Raw genomic sequence first — 20,523 nt, 5'->3', positions numbered from 1 at the left:
CAGGAGTTCGAGACCAGCCTGGCTAACATGATGAAACCTCGTCTCTACTAAAAATACAAAAATTAGCGGGGCATGGTGGCAGGCACCTGCAGTCCCAACTACTTGGGAGGCTGAGGCATGAGAATCGCTTGAACCTGGGAGGTGGAAGTTGCAGTGAGCTGAGATGGCACAACTGCACTCCAGCCTGGGCAACAGAGTGAGACACTGTCTCCCCACCCTAAAATAAAAAAATAAAAATAAATAATTAGAGGTTCTCCTTACTTTTTATTTCATAAATTAGTAATGTAATCATATTATAACCAGTAGTTCTTAAAGAAATTAAAAGATACTTGTTTAGAAAGAAAACTATTGGCTGGGCACAGTGGCTCAGGCCTGTAATCCCAGCACTTTGGGAGGCCAAGACGGGTGGATCACGAGGTCAGGAGATTGAGACCATCCTGGCTAACATAGTGAAACCTCGTCTCTACTAAAAATACAAAAAATTAGCCAGGCGTGGTGGTGGGCACCTGTATTCCCAGCTACTCGGGAGGGTGAGGCAGGAGAATGGCGTGAACCCGGGAGGCGGAGCTTGCAGTGTGCCAAGATTGCGCCACTGCACTCCAGCCTGGGTGACAGAGAGAGACTCCGTCTCAAAAAAAAAAAAAAAGAAGAAAACTATTATCATCTCCACCCCTGACTCAACTGATCTAAGATCCTATTTCTAAACTCACATTTTTTCTTATTTCTAAAATTTATTTATTATGTATTAATTGTACATATTTATGGGGTACATAGTGATGTTTCCATACATACAATGTACAGTGATCAGATGAGGGCAATTAACATATTCATCATCTTGAACATTTGCCATTTCTTTGTGTGGAGAACATTCAATGCCCATCTTCCAGCTATTTGAAACTGTATATTATTGTTAACTATAGTTATTCTATAGTGCTATAGAACACTAAAACTCATTAAAAAAAAAAAAAACAAACAACTAGAATATTTCTGCATCTTTGTTACTTTCTGCCTGGGTGGAGATTAAGTCTCCCATAAGAATATATCCCCAATAGATAACGTCAATCAGTGATTAACAGCTCAGTGATAATCCCTTCTCTGAAAAGTCTGTTTTCAGCTTAACCTTCCATTGGGCTAATTGATGACTTATCTTCCATTAGGAGTGCCTTGCACATCAAAGCATTGTTTGGGAACACAGCAAAAACAGACTGGAGAGAGGGAGACCTCTTTCACCCTGGGGCTAATTGCTGGAATTGAATATTTCCTAATGGAGATAAGGGCTTTTAGTTTAATAAACAAGCCATTTGTTTGGGAACTGAAATGGCAATTCAATTTCTGGACTGTTGATGGATTAAATGCACACATCCACTTGTGCACCCGTACACAGCAACACTGCCTTTGTCCTTCAGACCCTCAAATCCACTCATGGCTGGCATTCTTTGCTTTTCCTAACCTCCTACCTTGCTGCACATCGGTCCTCTCAAGGTACCTACAATTATGGAGCTACGCTGGGACAAGGTAAGCACCAAGCACCCATCACCACCCTCTTCTCATCATACTCCTTTGTGCACACCCACAAGGGAGTCCTCTCTTCCCTCTCCCTGAAAGGGAAGGTTGCAGCCTTACACATCCGCCCAGCAATAATGATAAGACCAGCTTGAGGTGGTTGGGAGTATGGCCCCTCCCCTCTAGGCCAGCACTCATTTCACATATTTAGAAGCTGCTCTTCTGAGGTTACAATAGTAATAGAATCTTCTTTCTGCCAGCTACCTCTGGACCCAACTCTCTGGATTTCTTGCCTCCTGCATAGTCAGCTCTCCCAGGCTATAGTCACAAGTTCTCATTGTGTGGGAGTGGCTGTGACCATCTGGGGTGGTCTCACTTGAGTCTCCATCTCAGAAAAGGCTAACCTGATAGGCCCAAGGTTTTCCTCTCCAAAAATACAAAGTCATGTTTGCCAAAGAAGCCAACTCTCACCAATGCAAAAATATGCAGATGTAGCCACTTACTAATTTCTAAAACAACACAGGCTCTTAATGAGCAAGGATTTCTGTATTTATATTATGCAAAGTCAGAGTAGTGACTTTGGCTCTAACAGAAAGAATATGAAAAAGAAAACAGGAGCACTAGACTAGACAAGATATAGTGCATTTATATAAAAAACAGCCTAGACTGCCTTGCTTTATAGAGCAGACGCTTCTTTTCTTACAGCATTACATTTAATTCCAAAAGACATTAGAATGAAAATCACATAGACTTATGCAAAATTAACCAGCTGAGGGAGCTTGCAAGTCTAAAAGGATACTTGTAATAAAGTTAGTTCTCTGTGGATATGCCTGCTGATAAATTTTATGTCCACTCACATTAAAAAGAAAAAGAGAGACCTACTTCCCTACAGTAAAGAGCAATGAAAAATAGTGGTACTTAGGCATCTCATTAGCTCTGCAGGTTAAGCACCAATGAACAGCAGGATATAATTAATAGGGTCAAATATCGGGGGTTTTAAACGGATTAATTTGTAGACACCAAATGGACCTTATTGAAAATTAACTCCTAATTATTTCTGATGCCATATATATTGTATGCGTGCACATGTTGGATAAGTAATGGGAGTCCTTTAAAATCATCACCTCCTAATGTCAACGACAAAACCTGCCGAAAACTTTAGAGAAAGATGCAGCTTCTATCAAGTTCACTGAAGTTAATTCAATTCCCAAGTAGGATCTACAAAGCACCAAGTTTTAAGTAGCAATAATATAAACGACTCTATGTTATCAGGAAACTATAATGTAGGAACTTCAAGTAATGCATTATGTCACAAGTTCACTCTGCATGCTCCTTTCTGGCACAAATTAACCCAAGGGCTTTCTTGCAAGCCAATCGAAAAAGAAGGCAGAGAATATATGTGTTAGAGCTTCTGATTTGTTAGGCCTCTAGGTAAAACTCTTTAGAAAACTAATCATTAAAAGGTATACAGAGCTCTGCCTGAATTGACAGTCTAGGAGGGGGTTCTAGCCTCATCCTCCACCCAACTTTGTTTCTCATGTAAAATGGGGTTACTCTGCAGGGTGACACTATATAATCTAAGAAATAATACCACTTAACCTGAGTCCATTTATCAATCTATTAACTAATATCTCAAGTCTGGAGCTTGAGTTCTAGAGAGAAAAGTTCCAGGTAGTCTCTGGATGCATATGACACACCTGTTACCATTTTGTGTTTCTGTAACTCTAGGAAGATAGAATGAATGCTTTGAAGACTTCAGCAGCTTTATGAGATAGCTTGGAGCTATCATCATTACGTTTCACAGATAATTATGCAAAGTAGAATTCAAGATTTGCAACACTCTTACCAGGTGCAAACATCTCAAGTGAGTCCAGGTTTTAAAGTACATTCCAACTGAGCGGAAGAATCAGGTTTTGAAACTGGTTTCATTCCACATCTGTGAGCTTTGGCAGCCCTCTATCTTGAGTCTGCCTTCTTGGAATTCCTAAGCTGGGCCCATTCTGCTGATCCCAAATATTCAGGTCTGAGGGGTTTCTAGGCCAGTGAAGCTGATAAACTAAGGGCTTATGCTAGCTATAAAAACCATCCTTCAGAACTTGATAAGATGAAGTCTCCAGGGTGCTAATGCTTATTTTTCAAGTCACTGGAACACAAGCTAATTAATTGTTAACTGTTTTCACCATGAGTATGTACTGGGAATGCAGAGATTCAAGAACTGCACTTACAGTAGCTTCCGGTAAGGTACGATTTGTGCTGTGGGAGAAATCTTAAGCATGACCTCATCTGGACCAGTTTCAACTTAACTTTCACTTTGTTTCGGGCTAAACATCTGAAATCCCAACAAAAATCTAGACAGAATCCAGTTTGAAACCAGATTGAACTCAAAATGTGACACCTTATCAAAAAAAAAAAAAAAAAAAAGCAGGACTCCTGTAAGTTTCCTAGACTGTTCAGTTGCAGACAAAGAGGAAAAAGCAGAACTGTGTGGCCAAGTGACAAACAAACTGGCATATGGGGAGCTCCCTGGGGGACACTCAATAGATTCCACTGTTCCTGGAGGCAGACCCTTGAATGGTCCTAAAAAAGATGTGGCTGACACTCAAACCTGAAATGTTCCAGGGATCACAGCATAAGCCAGAAAGGAGAGGGGGCAGGTGGATCCACGTTCACGTGGCCAAAAGAGAAGTCTGAACAAGAAAGACAGAGAGATATGAAGGATCTTTTGCCAACATAGCAAATAATTTCTCTTTGTTCAAAGGGGCTCTGGGAACAATGGCCCATCTAATTCTGGAGGTCTTGGCTTCAGATAGCATCTCAGATCTCAAACACAAATAAACCTGGTAGGGCAATGTATGTGTGCCACATGGATTTAAAAAAGGACAAAAATTCAGGATAAAAATTCCAGGTAAAGTAGAAAAATCAGCCAGAGGAAAAACTGCAAAAAAGATTTGTAGCAGCAGCCATACTCTACGTTTTAATTCCTAAGCAGAATATATATGAGGTCAAAGAGGAAGGATTTATCAAGCTGAATCTTTGGAATTCCCCTCTTCTGTCCTCAAAGAGTCCTCCATAGGCTATTAACACGAAGAATGGCTTAAAAGTGTGGAAACTTGAGGTCAGAGGTGACATGCTCTCCTTGTAAATTTAACACCACCACGAAGAAATGTAAGCTGTTCACTTGCTTAGCGTCTCACTTGCTGCAAGGTTAGCACAAGTTATGCAGTGACTATGAGCTTGAGATCTGAGTACTGTGCTTGGCTTGGCTTTATTCGTTCTTTCACTCAGGCAACTGAACACCTACTGTGCTTCAGGCACTGTGCTGGGGACCAGGGACACAAGGGTGGTGACTAGGCATAGAGCTGCCCTCTCAAAATTTATTGTTGTGAAAAAACAAGACAGAATTACAAACAAATGTAAAATCGCATCTATGATAAGCGCTTTGAAAGACAGTGCCTACAACAGGAGAGTTTGGGCTACTCAGGGAGGTCAGGGGAGGTTTCCATGAGGCAGTAAAAGCTGAGCTGCCCTCTGAAATCTGGGAAGTGAACTAAGTCACGAAGGGTGGGTAGAAGGCTGTTCCAGGCAGGAGAACCAGCATGCAGAGACCCTGAGATGGGAGTGAAAGAAGTGAGGACAAGAGAGGGCAATTAGCAATTGAGGCTGAAAATACAGAGGAGACACAAAACTGTCCTGCAGAGGTAGAAAGAGACTGGGATGTGGCATCACTGGCTTCGGCGGCTAGGATGGGGTAAGGGGCTCAAGGGGGAAGAAGTGTCTGAAAAGGCAGACGGGGCCTGATCATGTAGGTTCAGGTCTTAAATTTTAAGTGTCACTGAAAGGAAGCATAAGGGATGGGGCTGGGGAATGACATGGTCTTATTTTCTGTCCTAATAGTGACTTGCTGGTCTGCCTAAGCCTCCACAAGTCTAGGAGTTGAGCACCTGTTTCACTTGCATTGGGCTCTGGCAGTACCCAATGGGGAAAGGAGGGGAGGGGAGGAGAGGAGAGGGCAGGGGAGGAGGAGAGGTCCAAGCAAGGACTTTGGAATAACAACTCCATGGCCCCAGAAAAGGCAGGCCTAAACTAATTTATTTACTTTTGAATGTCTGGTCTTTTTTCCTTGGCTTCTCTTTCAAAATCCAGCCCTGGGGGTAACACAAACAAAAAACATACAACGCCAATAACACTGGATGACAAATATATTCTCTGCTTGATAAAGTTTATAATGCTGAATACATATTAATAAATCCCTATATTATTTCTGAACACATTACATCTAACAGCTCAGTAAATATTGTCTAGAATACAGAAGTAAGCCTGATCCCATTAAGCACTATTCCATTAATAAGGATATTCCTGCTTTCAGATGGTGTCAGATTTGCAATGGAGGCTGAAAATGCAGAGGAGACACAAAACTGCCCTGCAGAGGTAGAAAGAGATTGGGATGTGGCATCAAGATCAAACCAAGATCAAAAACTGGTTTCAAATCTTGGTTTTGCACCTGTTCACTGTAAGACAAGCTGCTGGACCTCTTGGAGCTTCAGCTTCCTTATCCGAAAATGAGACAAGAGTGTGGTCCTTGGAGTGTCACAGTGCTAAATGAGATCATATATGCAACATGCACAGAGAAGTGGCCATCAGCAGCAGCTCCTGTGGTGGTAGACACATTACTTCCCAGGAGTAACCTGGGAAGACATCCACAGCTCCTTGGGGACCAGTGAGTCGTAAATGGGTCATATGTTATATCCAAAAGGAAAGGGAACAGTGAAAAGGAAAATATTTCATACACAGGATTTCCCAGATTAACCTCTGCTGAAATTCCTTTAATTACATTTGAAAGCATGCAAGCAGCTGCAGATGGTTTCAGGCCGGCCCACAGAAGCCAGCTGTGTTCCCCCTCCAGAGAGGCCATGGGAAATGATAGCAGCAGCTGCCCACTGATTTCCAGTGAAAAAAGGCGGTGGCTGTTTGCACCTGAAAGCATGTGGCTGTCTTTGTATGCCTTGGCCTGGGTCATCCATGGAGAGATGCTGATATATTTCCCTAACTTCTACTTGTCTTTCAGCCCCTGAAAGCATGTGACTACCTTTGTCTGCTTTGACCTGGGCCATCCATGGAGACATACTGATATTAACATATTTCCCTAACCTCTATTTGTCTTTCAAGCAGATCAGAAAGTGATGAGGAGAGAGAGAGATTAACTCCCAGCAAAGGTTCTGGCTACACTGATGGGAATAGGTGGCTAAATTTCCAGACATCCTCCCTTGGACACTCAGGAGTAGAATGGAGGGTGCAGGACCCCAAACCTCCCAGGAGCAGCCCCACATCCTGCGTGTCTTACTTTTTAAAATTTCTGTTTTAGCAAGTTTTGATCCCTAACAGGAGAGAAAAGGCTGAAGCAGGGATAAGACCTGGTAAAAAGACACACAGTTTCACAACAGACCCCCAGACACATTGCAGAGGTTTGGTAGCTCTCAACAGCTTCAAATCCTAGATGTTCACTCTAATCTCTATTCACATTTATCCTATTCTAGATTTCTGGAAAAAATCTGAACATCACTTTGACACCAGGAGGCATCCCATCTTGGCTCTGGGAACATTCTCCTCCAGGCACTCCCCGGAAACCACCCTTGGCTCACTCAGCAGAGGCGTCAGTCTCTTGCTGAATCCACAGACCAGAATCTTCAGGTCAGCTGGGGGATTCCACTCCTTTTCCAAGCTGAGGCGGTTTTGGGCCAGCCTCACATGTCGTTGTCTTGTACCCACTATAAGAACATCCCAGGAATTGTAGTAGTTATCCAGAAGGATCTCTACAAAGACACCTGACACAAATTCTAAACACAATCCCCCGGATGCAAAAGAGCCCAGCCGGCCTTCAAGGGGTCGGGGAGTAATTTGGCGTTGTTACATATCAGAGGCCAGGTGACATGGTTTCCTGCCTTTCTTAGATACAAGGAGCTTTCTATTTGGGACACAGCAGAGGAGTGGAAGTTAAGCCTTCCATTTCCCATTTCCACTGGCCTTTCTCAGACCCCTACCCCACCCCATGTACACAAAAGGCCTTTGTGGGGGAAGGGATGGATCACCATCTTATGGGAACCAAAACCTGAGCCCATTTTTCATTAAAGGCTTTTGCATTGTTATGACTAAGCCACCTTCGTTGCTTCCCCTATGTGACCAAGAAAAGACTAGGTTCAGAGACAAACGCTGAAACATGGAGACAGGTATCAGCTTCCTTCTAGAAGTGCAGGGGGTTGCTGCACATGTCCTTACCACTGTCTCAACCTTCCAGGACAGCAGCAAGGCAGCCTTCACCTTTTTCTAAGCCCAATAATACCCATGCTGCCTTCTTAAACCTTTGCTTGGGTTAAGGTTGAATTTCTCACCCTTGTAACTCAGATGTATAAAAGGCTTGAGGTTGTTTGCTGAAAGAAATCTATTCTCCCATTCTCAACTTGATAAAATATTTATGTTTATATATATATGTATATGCAATGTATATGCATATATGTTTCAGACACACACACATATATATGTGCATGTTATATGTGTGAATTGAATAATTTTCCTCTGACCATCCCCTCCCCCCTCCAGCTCTCGGCTTTCAGAGCTCAATTATATGCCCCAGATGCTACAGTCCTAGAAAATGAGAAAGGAGGGAACAAAGCTAAAAGGTATTTACAATTGGCTTTGTTCCTACTCACAAGAAATACAAATCAAGTGAAAGCCCTCTCCATCATAAAAGCGCAAACTGACTATGATTATTACCTGCCATGTCCAAGCAGTTATAGGGCAAACTATGTGGCCACTTTTCAATTTTCAGATTTTGTTTTCTCAGGACTCCTAAACTGATTGATGCAAAGCAAATGAGATTTCATAATAGACTTTGCTACAATTCCACCCCCTGGGGGCAACCTATTCATTAAATGTCAGTGAGGTAATGCCACCCATCTGCTAGGAAAAGCCTGTGCTGTCTGGGCTGCTGAAAGAAAACGTGCTTCAAGTTCATCTTAGAGGAATGGATGGGCTGACAGCTTGCACCTTCTTATGTATCCTTCTGAAAGATAGTTGCTCAGACCGCCCAGAAAAACACCTCATTCGTAGCTGCCTGGAAACTTGAGTCATTTTTTCCTGATAGTAATTTCACTGGTTCAGGGAAAGCCTTTTCCCTTATCCTAAGTACCAGATGTCAGTAGAAGGAAGAAATCCCAGAAGCAAGCATGTGGCAGAGAACACACAGCAGGCTGCTAGGAACAGAAGGCTGCAGGGCAACTCTGGATGCACCATGGTTTCTATTACTATAGAAATGGATTCTGTAGGAAAAACATTACATTTCTAAGGCATTCCTCTCTTCTTATGTAGCCTAGATCTTTAGACGTGGCTATGAAATCTCAAGAACGAGTAAGATTTTCTTCCCCGTGAGGACAAAATTTGTCATTTGTCTTTGGTAGTGGTGGTGAGCAGAAAAATCTTTAAAGACTGTCCCTGTCTCACAATAGGAAGTGAACATTCTTAAATGCCAAAAACAGGGGAATTGAAAGTAATCACTTAACTGAAAAATGTGTGTTTTATATCCAGAGCTGGGGGAAACGGGAGGGATGGGTGGAAATGTTGGCCTATTTTTCATATAGTGAATTTATATAGGTTATTTGTGATATATTTATCTGAAGTCTTGGAAAATGTGGAGGTGTGTGGAAATGAGCATACCTGCGGGAAAGAGGTGGTGAAGCAGAATGCCAAGGTCCTTAGGTCACATCACTATTCTTTCTTAAGCTAAACTTTGGTTCTACACCAGGACAGAAAGTGACTTTAGTTTCCAATCTGGATTGCAATCTTTATTTGGATCCCTGACAATTTGCAAAGAACTTGGCTGATGTGTCAGAGGACTTGAGTTCTACAACCATCTCTGCCATTCACTCACCTTGAGCAAGTCACCTGCTCTAGGCCTCAGTTTAAATGAGCTGTGTCCAGCACATAACAGGTAATCAATTAATTTTTTTATAACAGCTTCATTGAGATATACTTAATTTATATACCATTGAATTCACCCTTTTAAAGTATACAATACATTGGTTTTCAGTATTTTCACAGGCTTGTGCAACCATCACAGTATGCAGTTTTTGTTGAATAAATGAATGAATAGATTGGAAGTTTAAAGGTAACATGGCTTTAAGTATCAGGCACTTTTTATAAGTGAATTCATGTAATCTCACATCTCCTACAAATCTATGAAATTGGTACTATTATTATCCCATTTTACAGAAAAGCCAACTGAGATTTGAGCTCAGGCAGTCTGGCTGCAGAGCCAGCATTCTAAACCAGTTTGAAAATTCTGTGATTCTGTTAAAAGAGGCTGACATCATGAAGTTCCTCATTTATTACATCATTCATGCTATGAATAAAAGTATCAATAGCCTTCCCATTTGCATTTATGATGAACTTGCTGTCCTGGACTCCCCCCCAAAAAAGTCTCTTTCCCAGGAAAAAGCAGGAAAAGCAGAAAGACCACTAGATTGTACACCCCTAGGTGCGGGGAGGCATCTCGTCATTTTGGACACATCTTACACACAGTGGAATCACAACAGATGACTGGCTAGTATGAAAAGAACATTACCTGCCATGCACCATACATGGGCCACCCCAACATCCCCACCAAGGGGACGAAGAAAGAGCCAAGGTCAGGCGTGATGGCTCATGCCTGTAATCACAACATTTTGGGAGGCTGAGGTGGGAAGATCACTTGAGCCCAGGAGTTTAAGACAAGCCTGGGCAACACGGTAAGACCCCATCTTAAAAAATAAATAAACAAATAAATAAATTCAGGCACAATGGTGTATGCCTATAGTCCCAGCTACTTGGGAAGCTGAGATGGGAGGATCGCTTGAGCCCAGGAGGTTGAAGCTACAGTGACACATGAACCCGCCACAGTACTCCAACCTGGGTAACAGAGCAAGACCCTGTCTCATAAAGACAAAAATCAAAACAAACAAAAAACAATAACAAACAAGAAAGAGCCCAATGCCTTTGGCAGGTTATTAAACAGAATCTAGATCCAAATCACATCAGCCATCATCAGAGCCAGAGGTCTTTGGACCTGAATCTGACATTAATCATGCAGTTTCCTTTTTGGAGCAGTAATAATAAATTGGTCACGATAAACCAAGGAGAAGCACTTCACCCTCCATACACAGAAAAGGGTATCATGGAACTGCCCAGCTCACTTCACTCTAATTAGAAATCAGACACATGCAAGCACTTATAGATATCACAGGGCTGATGATTCAGTGACTTGATTGAATAATGTTGTACAATTAAGCTGGCAGGGAGGAGGGGAAGACTTAGAGATTGGCTACTTCAACATCATGGCAGTCCCAGCCCCAAAAGAGGACAAGAAGTGGCCTGGCCAAGATGGTCCCACTGTAGGAACTCAATACTCCTTCCTTCTAAGACCCCTAATAGCTATCACTTTTCCTCTGCTATGGCCAAATGTGATTCAGCCTAGAAGAAAGCAAAAGTCCTGGTGCCCAGAAAATAGCACAAGATGGGGAGAAGGAAATGGAAGGGAAGAATTAATGTAATATATTTTCCTGCTTAAAAAGGTCTTCTTCCTCCTCTCCTATTTGCTTTGTGCAATTCCCCAAGAACAAAAAGGCAATTCTTATGCTTGACAGCAGGCCACATATGTGATCTGCTTTCATAGCTGAGGGTCCACATGAAATTCCAGGGTTAAAAGGAAACCCAGGCAGAAGCCTGGGTGGCTGAAGGGGAGCTAGCTCCTTTCTGTTTCTAAGGCATTACCACCAACCAAAACACAAGAAGCTCAAGTTAGAGGAGGGCCTCCCCTCCAATCCCCAATGAAACTCACAAAGCTAGCAAGATTGTGCAAAGCAAGGCTGCAGTGTCCTCTTAATCGGAAATATTCAATAACTAAATAGGTTTCCATCCTGCATCACATATTCAGGATGACCCACTTAGACAATGTCCCTATTTACATGGTTTTCAGAGTGATCTCCATGGGGATTTTCTGAGATTTTCTGGCAGTCCCTTGCTCCTAGGCAAAAGTCCCAGGGCACAAGGGAACTTGTGCTGCTTTGCACTGATACTTGGCATAAGAAAAAAAGCCCAGCAGCCAAAAAGGGGACTTAACATTCCTTATTCCTGCTCTCAGAATCATTGCTTTCTGATTTCGTTTTCTTTCTCATTAAATGTTACCAATCCAGAGCACTACACATATGGTAGGGGGAAAATGTAATGGTCAGAAGTGAGGGCAGAAATTTTTGCCAGAGGCAGTCAAATAATGTGGCCAGGCCACCCAGTTCACCATTCAGAATGTAAAATTGGACAATAATTCAGGTAAAAATTGAAAGCAAAAGAACTATGCTAAAAATACTTCTTTAATGTTTTCCATTATTTGCTACAGTAAACCCCAAAGCTCTTTTTGCACAAGAGTGAGAAGACAAAGGCATGGCAACGTAAAGAGTGATATGGTTTGGATCTGTGTCTCCACCCAAATCTCACGTGGGATTGTACTCCCCAGTGTTGGAGGTGGGGCCTGCTGAGAAGTGATTCTTCATGAGGGCAGATGTCCCCCTGTAGTGCTGTTCTGGTGACAGAGTTCTCACAAGATCTTGTTTAAAAGTATGTAGCACCTCCCGCCCCTCTTCTTCCTGCCCTGGCTATGTGAGGTGCTCACTCCCCCTTTGCCTTCCATCATGTTTGTAAGTTTCCTGAGACCTTCCCAGAAGCTGAGCAGATACCAGAATCATGCTTCCTATACAGCCTGTGGAATCATGGCCAGTTAAACCTCTGGTATTTATAAATCACCCAGTTTCAGGTATTTCTTCACAGCAATGTGAGAACTAACTAATACAGAGAGCCTCAAGTTTAAGGCTACCTAGTGCAAAGGTAAGTAGGGCCTCCAGTTGCCTTGTTCATTGGTCACTATCCTAAGAAAATGTATACAATCATCTTCAAACTATTCTCTCCTGAGGAACTACCCTACAGTGGGCATTGTGGTATTAGACATACAAAGACGCAGATCACATACACAGTCCTCAGTCTAGTGGTGAAGATAAGACTAAAAACAGATGCATCCAACAATGTTGCCAGTGCGATGGTAACCAGGGTTCTCAACAGTGGTACTACTGACATTTGGGGCCAGGTGACTCTTTGTTGGGGCTGTCCTGTGTGTCATATGAAGGATATTTAGCAGCATCCCTGGCTTCCACCAACCAGTAGCACTCACCTGTCATGAGAATTAAAAATGTATCCCAACATTGCCAAATGTGCCCTTGGAGACAAAATAACCCTCGGTTGAGACCACTGGGAAAGACATACAAGGTATCATGAGAGTACAGAAGAGGAATTCTTAAGCCAGAGAGGCATAATCAAAGAATGCTTCTCAGAGAACTTGTCATCTGAACTGAGTCTTAAAAGATGAGTCTGGTCAACGGGAGAGGGATTCCAGGCAGAGGACAGAGCATGAATAGTGAAGAAAACAGGGTAGTGTGATGCCCTCCAGACTACAAACAGCTTGGTGTAAAGTGCAAGGCAGGAGCGTGGGAGATGAGCCTGGAGAGGGAGACGGGCCCCAGATCACAAATGTCAAGTTTGGGAATCTGGACTTTATTCTAGATGCAATCACTCTTCACATGATTAGAGCAGCTATGGCAGTCTTGAATCTTCATGAATTCTCATTAAATGTCCCTGATAGCATTTCTATTCAAGACAATATTTCAGCTCTTTCAGCAATGATAATGTTGCTAAATTTTTGGTCAATTGCCAATCACTGGTATCTTCTTTTTCTTTTGTCCTGGCTTTTTGTCCTTGAAGGCCATGTTCCCTTGCTCATTCATCCCCTGACAGGCACAGGACCAGTTCTCCTCGTGCCTCATCAACCCATCTTAGCCAAGTCCCGCAGTCACTCAATTTCCACTATTTTCTTCCCAAAATATTACATCTCACATCCAGTAAACAGTTGTCATCTCATAAGCCATAAAGCAATCAATCAACCATCAATTCTGAAACTTGCTTATTGGGAAAGTTAGCCTAGAGTAGGTGTTTATAAAAATTATTTTAAAACAAAGACAACAACTGGCTACATGGCCTGAATGTCCCTGCAGAGGACATGTGTTTTCTTGATCTGACATACATGTCCCTCAATTTTCCTTAAAGAACCACCTTTTTGCCACTTTCTACCTTCATTCTGCACTGTGGTCTATGGGGAGCTCTCACCCCTTCAGCTCTAGCGGTAAGCAGGTGACCTAAGTCTGGCCAATTAGAGTACTGCCGCTCACCCCCACCCCATCCCTGGGGGCCATGAGGAGCAGGAGACACAATCAGGGCCCATGAGACCCCATTCTGAGACTTGCTGGAAGTGTACGGAATTGAGAAATTGGAATAAAAGCCAGAAGCTGCTGTCAGTCACCTTGATACAGCAAGCAAAATAGTCTACCAGAGAATAGAACCAACACAGAGGGAAACACAGCTGAGTGGGGAAAGAGAGAGGCTGATAACATCTTTGAATTTCTGGATCCCACAATGACTCAAGGCTATCCCTGTAACTTTCAGTGATATTAGCCAATAAATTTCCCTTATTAAGACAGTTTGAGTTATGCAGTTTAGAGTCCTTCTACAGCATTTCACTGCCCTTAAAACCACACAGAACTAAGCTCACTTAAAAAAAAAAAATCTAAAGTGCAAAAAATTGACTTTTTCACTTTCAGTATCTTTGGGTTTAAAAAAGCATATAATACATTACACAATTCTACATCCGTTAATTAAAATACAAAGAAACAACTATTCAGATTGTGCAATTTTCCCATTTATAACTTTGCGAAAAGGGTAAGTCAATCAGATCTTACATTTTTTTTTTTGAGACGCAGTCTCGCTCTGTCGCTCAGTCTGGAATGCAGTGGCGCAATCTCAGCTCACTACAGCCTCCACCTCCAGGGTTCAAGTAATTCTCCTGCCTCAGCCTCCCAAGTATCTGGGACTACAGGCATGCACCACCACACCTAATTTTTTTATTTTTAGTAGATACAGAGTTTCACTATGTTGGCCAGGCTGGTCTTGAACTCCTGACCTCAGGTGATCCACCTGCCTCGGCCTCCCATAGTGCTGGGATTACAGGTGTGAGCCACCGCAACTGGCCAGATCTTACTTCTGACATTCCAGGCAACCTTTCACATGAAAAGTGTCAGACACAGCTGTGCTATTTTTTACAAAAGGACTTGGCTCCATCTTCAGAAGTGGTAGTAAACTTGCTGCTCAAACATGCCAATGGAAATGTGAAGCAAAATATATTTGGGGATCATGGAACTGTTCTCTATCTTGATTGTGGTGATGTTTCCTCAACTGTAAGCATTTATCTAAACTCATAGAGATGTACACTATAAAGAATGAACTTCACTATGTGTAAGTAAAAAATAAATAAATCTTGGCTGGGTGTGGTGGCTCACGCCTGTAATCCCAGCTCTTTGGGAGGCCGAGGCAGGCAGATCACGAGGTCAGGAGATCGAGACCATCCTGGTTAACACGGTGAAACCCCGTCTCTACTAAAAATACAAAAAATTAGCTGGGCATGGAGGAGGGTGCCTGTAGTCCCAGCCACTCGGGAGGCTGAGGCAGGAGAATGATATGAACCCGGGAGGCAGAGCTTGCAGTGAGTCAAGATCATGCCACTGCACCCCAGCCTGGGCGACAGAGTGAGACTGTCTCAAAGAAAAAAAAAAATTAAATTTTAAAGATTAAAAAGTCCATCACACACAGACACACACACACCCCAACCACCAAGGATCAGAAAAGCAGCAGCGATCACGCACATTATAAGTCAGCACATGTAAATTTCAGAGTTTTGAAAAGGAAGTTACCTCTCTTTAGATGAGAGCGTTTTTTAAAACAATCTTTATTGACCGTGGACAATACCTGATCTTTGTGGACTTGAAAAAGCTCACATGTGCAGCTCCATTCTTCATTCCACTACTGCATTATCACTACACTGATTGATACAGGCAGGATTGCAGTTATCTCCCCAACTCTTTGACTTCTAAGAGAAGCACACAAATACAAAACCTGCCCCAAACACCTGCAAACTGCCAACTGCTCGACTAGAAGCAGGTCTGAAACTGAGCTCATGTAGTTGTTTTCAAACCCTAAGTCTCTTCTTTAGCTTTACCCATGCCGACCTACCTTGTCAGCATGTTCAAGGTCAATGCAAAAAAATTGAGCTAGATTTTAAAGCATAGCATGTATACCGTTCATGCATTTCCAGCTTAACAGCTATGTCTCTAGTTTCTCCACAATGTATCTGACGTTATTACTAAGGGGCTGAGAAATCATTATAGCAGTAAAACATCAGGTAAAAAAGATCCCAGAGAACATTTCTACTGATGTTTTGCCTCCTTGAAAAATGCTATATAAGTTGAAGGTACTGAGGTATTACAGTAATTACTAGGGAAAAAGAAATAATTCACAATAAATTTAGAACTTGAAGCAGAACAGCATTTTTACAGACCTGAGTAATTCTGGTTTAGCTCTCTTAAAGAAATGTTGGCCATGGGAACACACTATTAGCTGTTTAGAACTCCCAGAACCTGAAATGTTTGGGATCTCTCTGGGTGACTCAATGCCTTGAGTTCATAAATGCAATGTCCCTGAAGAATAAAAGAGAAATGTGCCTTAATGAGCTTGAGGCATGAGAGGTGTAAGTTCCCTCTGCAGCAAGCAAAAGTCCACAAGAGGCATGAAAGGTGTAAGTTCCCTCTGCAGCAAGCAAAAGTCCACAAGAGGCATGAAAGGTGTAAGTTCCCTCTGCAGCAAGCAGAAGTCCATAATAAAAGTAACGAAGACCTACCGTGAAGAGAGAGAAGAGCATCCAGGTGGCAATCATGATCTAACTTTCCCGCAGTTATACCTGATCTTCAGAACCCACTGTGCCTACAGCTTCGCCCCAGTTTCCCTCTCTTCACTAGGACATCTGATGTAAGGACACAGGAACACAGCCCTCTGCCAGGTCACAGAGTTTCAGGTGAAGCAGGACTGAGCTCACATCCTGTACCTGCCCGCACGCACCTGGTGGACACTGCCCCAGGAAGAACACGGACTGCAACGTGAACCGGCCTGACTTCTCCGATTCAAAGGTACACTTTGGAACCATGTTACAGCCTTCAAGGGCAAATGAAACAGGAGTCAAGTGTATTTATTTTTACACAGCTACTAATGATCAGATTACATTTTATCAGATAATTATGATTTGACAAACACTAACTGTTACTTGAATTCAAATGTAATAGGATAACATGCCCTGGGTAAGCAGTAAGCAGTTGTGGTTTTTTGTTTTTGTTTTTATTTTTTAAAGTCATGATGACTTATAATAAAACATCAGAAAGTGACCTTCAAGACTTTTCTCCTCCTGTAAAAGGCTGCTGGCTCTCCACGATAAGGAAGAGTCACTGGACACTGTTTACAGTAAAGAGAAGTAACACTATTGGTTCAAACAAAGGCACCTTTACAGAGAGGAAGAAAACCTGTTTAGCAAAGAGGCAGGTGCAAAAAGGGATGAGCATCTTGTGAAACGTGATACAAAGCGAAGTCAAGGCACAGGCACTCCTGGTAATGGCATGAGAATACAATTCTAGCCTCCTAAGACACAAAAGTGAAAATCCTATTTTTGTTAAGAATTGTGTTAAGAAGGGTTTTTTTGTTGTTGTTGTTTTGTTTTGTTTTTAACATTGTCCTGTTTTTAAGATTTTAGGTAAATTATGCTCCTGGTGTCAGTTAGGATGTCTGGCTCCTTCCTTCTAAGGCCAAGGGGTAACTGTGACCTCATCCACTGGCCCCTGGAATCAACTAGTACTTATCTCCATCTCAGGACTTGCTGTAGCCATGCTGTATTCCTTAATAAAGATCTTTTCATGGCTGGTTTTTACCTGCTTTATATTATCTCTAGAGATCATTTTCATTCCATTTTAAAACATTCTATCAGACATAGCTAGTCTTGGCTTCAGCCCCAATTTCAACAAGTGAAATTAAAGGAGGCAGTTCTTTGCAATGCATACATGTGCTCTCCAACAAGTGATCTAGTTTCCGTTTCTTACTTCTTCTCCCATCCGTCTCCCCAGTGTCCTTTCACCCCACCGCTCTGCACTGCCCATTACGGTGCTCCTAGTCATAGGCTGGCTACTGACTACTTGAAATGTGACCAGTGTGACTGAGGATCTGATTTTTAAAATTGTATATAGTTAATTTAAATGCAAACTGTAGGCCAGCGCAGTGGCTCATGTCCGAAATGCAAGCACTTTTGGGAGGCCAAGGCCTGTGGATTACCTGAGGTCAGGAGTTCCAGACCAGCCTGATCAATATGGTGAAACCTCATCTCTACTAAAAATACAAAAATTAGCTGGGCATGGTGGCATGCAGCTGTACTCCCAGCTACTCCGGAGAATGAGACAGGAGAATTGCTTGAACCCGGGAGGCAGAGGTTTCAGTAAACCGAAATCGCATCACTGCACTACAGCCTAGGTGACAGAGCGAGACTCCATTTCAAAAAAAAAGAAAAAGTAAATGCAAACTTTAATAGCTACTTGTGGCCAGTGGCTGCAGAGTACAGCTATATAGCTCTTTATTTTGAATCAGGAGAATAGGGTCTAGAGGCAGGGAACCTAAAGCCGATTCACGCTGACTACCTAGAACTGAATCAAAAGGAAAACCTCAACTTTCCACATCGAAGTAACAAAAGGACCAGAGCTACTCCCTTTGCAAACCTCCCACCCTTTTTTTGCGTGGCAGATGAAAAATTGAAAGTACCTCTGATTGCTCCCTTCCCACAACCAATCAGGCTGGCCGTGGGCCAAATCTTCATTTGCATAGGAGTGTAAGTTTGTAACTTCACTGCAGCCTCTGATTGGTTGCTTTACACAACCAATCAGATGTTTGCATAGGGTGTAGCTTTGTAACTTCAGCCTCTGATTGGTCCCCTCCTGCAACCAATCAGACTAATCATGAGCCACTACTTCATTTACATAGGGCATACACCAAGTAACCAATGGTAAATCTCTAAAGGGTATTTAAACCCCAGAAAATTCTGTAACCGCTTCCTTGAGCTGCTTGTGAGAGCACGCCTTGTGGCGTGTGCTTTCATTTTCAATAAATCTCTGCTTTTGTTGCTTCATTCTTTCCTTGTTTTGTTCATTTTGTCCAATTTTTTGTTCAAGATGCCAAGAACCTGGACACCCTCCACCGGTAACAATTTGAACAGCTCATTTTTGCAATTCAGAAACGTACATACAAATGCTGTTGTCTCAGAGACATCCTCCCTTGATCAGCATATCTAAGCAGCCTCCTCATCCCACATTTCCTTTCTTCCCTTCTCAGCACTTATTACTACTCCAAATGGCTCTGTGTTTGCTTCCCTCCTCTAGGATGTAAGATCCCTGAGGACAGAAACCTCATACGTCTGCCTCACTACTATCTCCTACATGCCTAGAACAGTAACTGGCGTATGGCAGACACTTAGTAAATATTTGTTGAGTCACTGAATGAAATGAACCAGCTCACCTAGCCAGGGTGCCTCCTTCATGAAATGGGAAAAGAGAAATCATGCACCTTGGTTAGTAAATGGCTTTTTTAAAATCAGAACTCATGGAACCATGTTCTACAATTCATTCACAGCATCCAGTTCTGCATTCAAATGACAAGGAAGTGAAGGAGCCTCCAAACCATGATAAGGCTGGAACCTTAGAGGCCATGGTCTTGGGACTCTCCAAGAATAGACATGAGGCTTCTCTAATAGAGCAGGGAAGAGCCGCCTCTGAACAAATGACTGCAACTGTGAAGACCTGTGAGACTGGTCCCAGTCCTACTGGGAACGCACTGTGTCAAGTACTGTGCAGTGATCAAGACAAACACAGTCTTCAAACCTTTGGGGCCTCTCCGACACATCAGACACATTAATAGTATTAAGATGATGCGTTAGTTCTGTGACGCTGTTGATGGACAGCACAAAAGGGGACACCTTTCTCCTCTTGAGGTGATCAAGGAAGGCTTCTCAGAGCAAGGGCTGATAAAGCTGAGTCTTGAAGTGGGGTAGAGTTAGCCATGTTAGCAAGAAGGACTAGCATGGTGGAGAGAATTGGGGGTTGGGTGTGACAGGGAGATGGGAGATGGGAGATGGTTAGTCCAGGCAGGAAGGATAGCAAAAGCAAAGTCGCCTGAGGTATAGAATGGCGTAGTGCTTACAGAGAATTGCAATGACGTTGGTTTTACTCCAGTGTAAAGAGTGAGGTCTGGAGTGGCAAGAAATAAAGCCAGAGCAATGGGTATGGGGTCAAATCATAGACCGCATAGGCTTTGAATCCCAAGGATTTGGGGTCTTCTTCCTAGGGCAATGGGGGAGAGGCTTTAAGAAGAGAGATGAAATGACTATCTGTTTTGTAATGATCTTCATGACCCTAGAGATTTACTGGGGGCAAAGAAACTGGAAAAGTACGTAATACTTGAGACAAATACACTCTGTAGGTCAGGGATGGAAAATACTGCCTCTGTGTCCAGAAACCTGATGGTGTCAACTGGGCCAAAAGTGATATGGCTGCCAAAGACAGGTTGATAGTCATGTCATTTAGACTGACTTTGCAACTTAATGCATGCGCATATACACACAAGCACCTATGCGGTCATGAGCCCTATGCCCACAGGTACAACAGTAATAATCAGTGGAGCCCCAGCAAGAAATCCCATCTTGGAAAGTCAGCAAATGGTACAAGTCATTCTCTGCAGCTTTTCAAGGAACTGCCTCTATGTAGGTCTGATCAAGCATGCTTTAGATTCAAATCCAGCAAACATTTATTTAGTGCCTACTATGTGCTGGGTGCTCTCATAGACATTAACTTCTTCAATAATCATAGTATTAAGCACATCTCTTAGACCCTTTATACTGCCCAGACATCTGCATGTAGATGGCTTTTCTTTTTTATATTTTAATCAATTTTTACCTTCATTATATTAAAATGCAAATAGCAAGCA

General features: G+C 42.7%; 1 protein-coding gene across 3 annotated transcripts in view; it reads right to left on the bottom strand.

Moving 5' to 3' along the window:
• AKAP2 (A kinase (PRKA) anchor protein 2) overlaps window positions 1-20,523 on the bottom strand; it is a 128,830-nt gene that overhangs the window by 63,426 nt on the left and 44,881 nt on the right. Inside the window, exon 1 of one of the 3 annotated variants that reach the window (XM_011954592.1) lies at window positions 16,358-16,577. The exons of the other annotated variants lie outside the window; for them this stretch is intronic. Within the exon in view, the coding sequence (XP_011809982.1) occupies window positions 16,358-16,393 (36 nt within the window). The 5' untranslated portion in view covers window positions 16,394-16,577. Of the gene's footprint in view, window positions 1-16,357; window positions 16,578-20,523 lie in introns of those variants that run through there. 3 annotated transcript variants of the gene reach the window in all.

Source organism: Colobus angolensis, unplaced genomic scaffold (genome assembly GCF_000951035.1).
Source record: "Colobus angolensis palliatus isolate OR3802 unplaced genomic scaffold, Cang.pa_1.0 Scaffold386, whole genome shotgun sequence".
Classification (NCBI taxonomy): Eukaryota; Metazoa; Chordata; class Mammalia; order Primates; family Cercopithecidae; genus Colobus; species Colobus angolensis.
The sequence above is the reverse complement of the archived record's forward strand: the minus strand, read 5'-3'. Positions and strand labels throughout refer to the sequence as shown.